The sequence below is a fragment of the Solanum stenotomum genome, chromosome 8 (assembly GCF_019186545.1).
Source record: "Solanum stenotomum isolate F172 chromosome 8, ASM1918654v1, whole genome shotgun sequence".
In the NCBI taxonomy this organism is placed as follows: Eukaryota; Viridiplantae; Streptophyta; class Magnoliopsida; order Solanales; family Solanaceae; genus Solanum; species Solanum stenotomum.
Window position 1 is genome coordinate 1,995,483 of NC_064289.1, and position 7,340 is coordinate 2,002,822.

The 7,340-nt window shown below is 30.8% G+C and overlaps 1 protein-coding gene across 1 annotated transcript; it reads left to right on the plus strand.

The window, feature by feature from the left end:
- The first annotated feature begins 3,459 nt into the window (after nucleotides 1–3,459).
- LOC125874195 (zinc-finger homeodomain protein 1-like) lies at nucleotides 3,460–5,854 on the plus strand. Its single transcript, XM_049555039.1, has 2 exons — nucleotides 3,460–3,694; nucleotides 5,543–5,854. Exons 1-2 carry the CDS (start codon nucleotides 3,460–3,462, stop codon nucleotides 5,818–5,820), a joined length of 513 nt encoding a protein of 170 aa, XP_049410996.1. The 3' UTR covers nucleotides 5,821–5,854.
- Nucleotides 5,855–7,340: the final 1,486 nt, after the last annotated feature.

Below are 7,340 nucleotides of genomic sequence, written 5' to 3' on the forward strand. Positions count from 1 at the left end.
GTTGAAATAATGTTTGATTTATTTATCTAAAGAAACAAGAATTGGTTCCCATTCAATACTCTCTTTTTTTTCTCGTGTCTTTAATAATGCACTATATTCTTGAAATTCATGATCCACCTCTGGCGGTGAAAGGTTTGAAAAACTACCAAGTATGTTTCCAAGAATGTGTTGAGAAAAGGCAAAGAGTCAATGTTTTGTACTATAAGTGTGGAAGCATGAATTGAATCATTTCATACAGTTACCCTATTTTTAGCACTGAATTGATTCTTTCTTTAACTTTTTAGATTACAAAAAATGGGGCCAAAACCTACTATGCATGTAATGGAAGTCATTCATAACCCTAAGCACAGTTTGTGGTACTTTGTCTAAGTTGCTCGGACTTTGTGTGGGCATACAATATGGGTGCGGATATTCTTCATGATCTAAATTTTAAGATTTGGGAATATAAATCCATGCATGAATATTGGTGCGGGAATTCACCTAAAAATAATTAAAATATCTAAATATAGAGTTATAAAATCTAAATTATGAGATATTTTGTGGAGAACTTGACGAGAATCCTGGTAGGAGATTAAAGGAAAATGAGTGATAGAAATTTCTATATAATTGGTATTTCATTATCTTCAATTATATCTTAGCTTTTGTATAGATTATTAAAATTGTCCGGACTTTCTCCATTGATTTTGATCAAAGTACCCAAAATTGATTGACCGAATCGGACACAAATCCCACCCCACACCCATGTCTTGTTAACATGGGGTGAGACTCCAAAAATGAAAAGTCCGAACAACTTAGCTTTTTGTAGTCCTCACATACTCCCAACCATTATTATTCTCCCTGTTTCTATATAATGTAATTTGACGTGACGTTGGATTTAAGAAAGAAGAAAAAACATTTAAAAATTATAATTTAAAATAAATCATAAATATTTAAGTGACTAACTTTATCAGTTGTTTCTTGTTATTTTGGCAAGGAAAACTACTGTAACGGAGTATGAATATTACACAGTACCTATTACAGCAATTCGTAGTAGTACTGACATAACAAAATATTTTTTTTTTTCTTTGCATTTGCATCTGTCTGCATGTATTTACTCGTTTCGTTTTGATTTGTTTGTTTAATTTTAAGTTGACACGCAATTTTAAAAATAAAAAATAAAAAATCAAATTAAATTATGATCATGCATTAAAAATATGTTAAATATATTAAAATTAACTTTTAAAAGATGTTGTTAGAGTTTATGCTTAAAATGGGGAGCTATCTCCTTGTATACTCCATCCGTTCACTTTTACTAGTTGAATATTTTCTAATTTGATTTCTACTTTTACTAGGAATTTTTGAAAAATAAAAAAAGTGCAATTTTTTTCTTCTTATTATACCCTCAATTATTTACATTGAGTTAATATCTTTGAAAAATATAGTAAATAAATATACTTGGAACCCTATTAATTAATAGAAATAAAATGATAAACTCACTATTTTCTTACTCCCTCCGTCCCTTTTTAGTTGTCCACTTTAGAAATGACACACAGATTAAGGCAACAATGATTAGCACAGTGAAGTTACAATTTTACCCTTATGACAACTTTTCACTTCAAAATTACAACCACTTATTTGAATTCAAGTGAAATAAATTGGAGGGAAACAACATACACTTTTACAATTTTCAATAAGGGTATAATAGGAAAAAATTTGTTGTTCTTTCTTGATTTGTCAAAATGGACAACTAAATAGGGACAACTAAAAAAGGAAATATGGACAAGTAAATAGGGACGGAGGGAGTAATATTTTGAAACTACATAAAAAATACTATACGTCCAGTATATGCCTCGGTCTCTCTAATGTAAGATTAGATACTTTCAGGATCTTGAACACGATAATCTTTACATAGAGATTGTTAGGGGCACATGCCTAATGCGGAAGACATCATCACAGAGAGAAGCAAAAGGGTTAGTCGTAAATTGATTTCTACCTCCTTGCCCTAACTTTATGTTACCACAACCGTCAGCGATGGAATTATTGTAGAGAATATGTGATAACCCTAATGGGTGGAGGGAGGAGCAATTTATAGAGGTTATGACTTAATCTAGTACGTCCATCAAGTAATCAATGTACGGGCGAGATCTACTCCTTATTAAATATTATTTATGGTATTACTTGGGTAACAAGTAAACTTGGGCCATATGTAAGAAATAATTAATAATAATTCTTACATCTAAACCTAATCAGAAAGAGGCCCTCCTACCGAGTCTTGACCTTCAACTCGACGCAATGCAGCACGGTTCTGGCGGAGCCAGGATGTTCGCTAAGGGGGTTCGAAGTATAAAGTAATAAATACATGAGATGGGAAAGAAAAATATTAATCTTAACTCGCTAAATTTAACTTGTCTTGTTATGCCGCGTTTATGTTCTTCTTACCTTTTACCCTGCTCCATCGATTTTTTTTTTTCAAATTCGTGTGCCCTTTCAATCTATGTTACTATAAAAATCACCAAGATTTTTTAAAGTGGTAAAAATTGACATATTTAGAAAATAAATAAATGACATCATCTTATTTTTTAGTTCAATTAATTTAATTTACTAGGTTAGTCATTTGTAAAAAACAAATGATCAATAAATCAAATAAGATTAGTTTAATTTTCATCTCCTTAGAATAAAATTGAAAAAAAATACAATGAAATTAAAGAAAAAAAATTAAATTAAATAGATTTTATTTAAAAAACTATTCACAATTTTAATATTTCTTCGTTCGGTTAAATTTAATTTACTTTATTATATATAAATATTTTTTCTAACTCAATTTAAAATTTAATAAAAATTTATCGTTTCTTCAACTTAGTACACATAAAGAGAACTATGTAGAAACAAAATGAAAAATATAAATAAGAAGAATCTAAAAGAAAAATTTACAAAGAATGTGGCTAGTAAATTTAAACAAAGACAAATTGAAAAAAAAAAAAATAGCATAAAAAGAAAATAATGAAAAATAAAAAGGATAAAGCTTCACATTGAACCAATGAGGCCTTTTTATTTGTTTGAAAATCTGGGCCCTAAAAAAAAGATGAAAAAACTATTGCGCCTAATGAGATTAATTGAACTCAACCCTTTCAGCATCAAATTGTCTACAAAATACCACGGAGACGAATTGATATATCTAAATATGAATTTTAAAAGTTTGGATCTTTATATTATGTCTTATTTTAAACCGTGTATAACAATAGAAACAAACAAACAAAGTGTAGGTAGGTGATGATACAAGTGAGAATCATGACCAAATGCGTTTTCAAACCTTTAAGATATTCAACTTTAACTTTAAATATTCTTTTTCCTTTTCAACCTCAACCAAATATTATCTAAAACACTCAATCTTGCTACGTACATTTTCATTGAAACAAAAAGATATTTAATTACACACATATTTTATTATGTGATATTAAAAAAAAAACATTTTAGCTTAGTATGTCAAAGTACAAAGAGTGTCTCAAGAACCACGCCGCCGGTATCGGCGGCCACACCGTTGACGGCTGCGGCGAATTCATGCCTTCCGGTGAAGATGGTACCGTCGACGTCTTCAAATGCGCCGCCTGCAATTGCCACCGTAAAGAGACCGTCCACCACCACCACCACCCATGTGGGTACTTCCCATATATTATGCCGCGGCAGAGACCTCTAGCGTTACCGCTAACTTCTGAAGGTACAGGTAATAGTGTTCTCACTTACCCTCCAGCGTGACTTGATCAAGGTGAAAGTGTCAACACGTAATTTTATATGATACGTTAATTATTAGTAATAACTTTATCGAAATGATATACTTTCTTAATTTGTCCAATTTATTTCGTATTTTTTCTTTTAATAAGATGATGTAATTATAGTCGCAAAAATGTATGTGGGTCGTTTAAGGGGAGTTTTAAAAAACTTCTTTTCTTTATTAAGGTAAATCTGTCACATAAATTTGTACTAAAGGAAATATTAATCAGTTATATAGATTATCTTTTTTTTTTTTTTTAAAAAAAACTTTCAACTTAAATCTCAAAGTTAATATGCTCTTTTTGTCCCCCTCTACATGAAGATATTATGCGGAAAAGGACCTAAAATACCCCTGAACTATTGGAAATGGTACAAACTTACCCTCCGTCTACCTATTGGCCTCAAAATACCCTTAACATGTAGCTACCTTTAGGTCCTATATTAACCTTGTTTTTAACGGACCCCAATTTAAACCTAATTAATAAATTAATTAATGACGTGTCATTCATATATTGGTCATCCTATAATTAATCTAAACTAATTTAAAACTCCACCCATTCCCAAATTAAATTCCAATTAAAAAGTCCCCACACTTGACGATCATGGCTCGTCTTGCACCGGCCACTTGCGTACGTGTGACAGAAAAATGAGAATTTTACAACTTTGGTAGAAGCATCCGGCGAACATATCATCAAACACTTCACTTTCATTTGGCCATTTCAATTCCATAACCCAAATCTGGAGGAAGAAACACTGCTCAACTTTTCTGAATTGTTTGGTATATTTTATGTCAAGGTTTATACTGAATTTTTATTGTAGATTAACTGACTTGGTGTTAGTCCTTTTCTTTTAGTGAATTTCAAGAGTGGAGGCACAATGCGTACCAAAATCTCAGATTTTTAGCCATTTTTAATCTATAGCATTTAGTGGTTAAGTTGCTTGCAGATTTTGAGTGATTATCGGAGCAGATTGTTAATCAATATTATTTAATTTGCAGCAAAAGTAATATAAATCGCATAATGGCAACTCTGATTGATTCATTCTTCGTAGATTTGGAGGAATTAGATGAATTATCCGATAATAATACACGTGATGTTCACGGAAAATCGTTATTACGATGATTTTTATTTTTGGCTTTTAATTACGATGATATTGATGATCTAGATAATGTTTCGAAGCTGCAAAAATCACGTAGCTACATTGATATAATGAAGATGCTATAATTTTCGTGAGAACTCAAACGGGAAAGGACAGATGGGTTAAATAAATTTGGGGCGGGTCGATTTGATTTGGGAATGGGTGGATTTTTAAATTAGTTTAGATTAATTATAGGATGACCAATATATAAATGCCACGTCATTAATTAATTTATTAATTAGGTTTAAATTGGGGTCCGTTAAAAATAAGGTTAATATAGGACCTAAAGGTAGCTACATGTTAAGGGTATTTTGAGGCCAATAGGTGGACAGAGAGTAATTTTATACCATTTCCAATAGTTCAGGGGTATTTTAGGCCCTTTTCCGTATTATTATTTAGGTCGTCAAACAACTTTTTTCTTTAAATTCAATTTTCTCAATCCTTTTATAAAAGGTTTTGAATTACTAGTTATGTTAATCTATAATATTTTTCTTGTGATTTGTAAAAATGTACTAATTAGTTTTTCTTAAAACACTATATATTAAGCATTTTGATTCTCATACTCGTCAAATTAATTCATATAAATTAAGACAGGATAATATATACTTATTAATTAATTTCTCTGACTTCTACTCTACCTTCTCTCAAAATTAAACAGGTGGTGGATTCCGGGAGGATCAAGAATTATTAGAAATGTGTAGCCCTAATAACAACATTAATGGTACATTACTAAAGAAGAGATTACGAACCAAATTTAGCCAAGAACACAAGGACAAAATGTTGACATTGGCTGAGAAATTAGGGTGGAAGCTTCAAAGGCATGATGAGGGAGTTGTTCAACAATTGTGTAATGAGATTGGCATCAAAAGACATGTATTCAAGGTTTGGATGCATAATAACAAGCACACACTTGGTAAGAAACTAACCCTTGATTAGTAGCCAACTCAAGAAAAAAAGTGAAGAAAAGGAGATCGATCGATCGGAATTTTAGTAACTTAGTTAGTTGACTTCTACACCTTTACTTTGTTGATCAGGGTTTGATTCTCCACCTTGTAATCCTCTTCTCCTACCCCTAAATTTTCTTTAATAAAACTAGAGTAATTTTAAAACTTCTTTAAGGATACGTAAATAAGGAAAAATCTAAAAAGTAAATAAATTATTTTTTCTTAATTGTGTAAATGAGCATGATAACTCATCTAACTCAATCAACTTTAGATGATTTGGATTGAACTAGACATATTTTCATGGCGGTTAAATTTGAGCAAGCAAATTAAATCAGTCAATCTAAAATTAAGTTAATTTGAATTAAATAATTCAATCCATCCATTTAACACTTTTCCATATATACATCGAACTAGTTTGGTGCATGGGTGTGCAGTGAAGGGCTGATAGTATTTAATTAATTGACATGTATTTTAGTACAATTGCAATCTTCCCCTTTTTCACATTTTAATGCATTTGTATTAATTTTATCAGTATTTTTAAAATATCTTGATTTTGTTGGAATAGGTTTTGTTGTTATGGAAGTTTGAGTCATATTTTTAGAGAATATTACTTCATCTCTAGTAAGGAGACAACTTCCGTTGTTATGTAATAAGAAATCTAAGCCTAAAACAAAGTCTATCCTAATATTTAGATCTCTAACCCATATTTTTTCTAATTTATAAGTGGGTTTATAAAAAAGTTTGCGCATGTATTTAAAAAACTTATTTGAGCATTACTAACATAATGTTTATTAATTATGTATAATTAATAATCAGGTTGTTTGTAAAATATATCAAGCTGCGTTTGTAAATATGTTGTAAAATCCTACTCAGTACTCCCTCTTCCTACTCCGTTATCCTATTTAGTAGTAATTTGTTACTAAATCTATGTAATTTCTCCCAAAATTACTTTTTTTTTTTTACTCTGTTCATCTCTTTTCCTTAACCCATGTTCTTAGAACCTGCTTCTTTAACCACACCCTGGGATACACAGTCCTTTTGGTTCCATAACCATGGCGGACTTTCAACTTCCCTAGGCATTTACAGGTTAATCCATCGGGGTTTCTACGAAGATAAGGAACTAACCATTTACTAAGAGTAAATTAAGAGTATTTTATAAACATTATAGTAATATAAACATTATATTAGACATTCATAATAATAGTACAATAATAATATCTACATGGGAGAAGATTTACAAAGATCTAGAAAACTAATAACTACTTACATGATAATGGCTGGAATGAGGTTTCCCTTTCGGGAGTCCCCGGGTGACCTTGCTGCTACTTGAAAACTAAAACACTCACACACTTTGTACACAAATACTTACTCACTCCTTTTTTATTTTTTGAAAGGGAAGAGGAATATGTAAACTATAAAATGCTTATAATCTTACAAACCTCTTTTCTCAATGCTCTTCTTGCACTTCGCTCTGTCTCTTCTTCTTTGCGAATGGTCTTATTTATAGGGGTG

Excerpts from the sequence above, each read along its gene's own strand:
- LOC125874195 (XM_049555039.1), top strand. The coding sequence starts at position 3,460 with ATGTCAAAGTACAAAGAGTGTCTCAAGAACCACGCCGCCGGTATCGGC. Across the intron at positions 3,695-5,542 it reads GTTACCGCTAACTTCTGAAG|GTGGTGGATTCCGGGAGGAT; the intron begins GTACAGGTAATA and ends AAAATTAAACAG.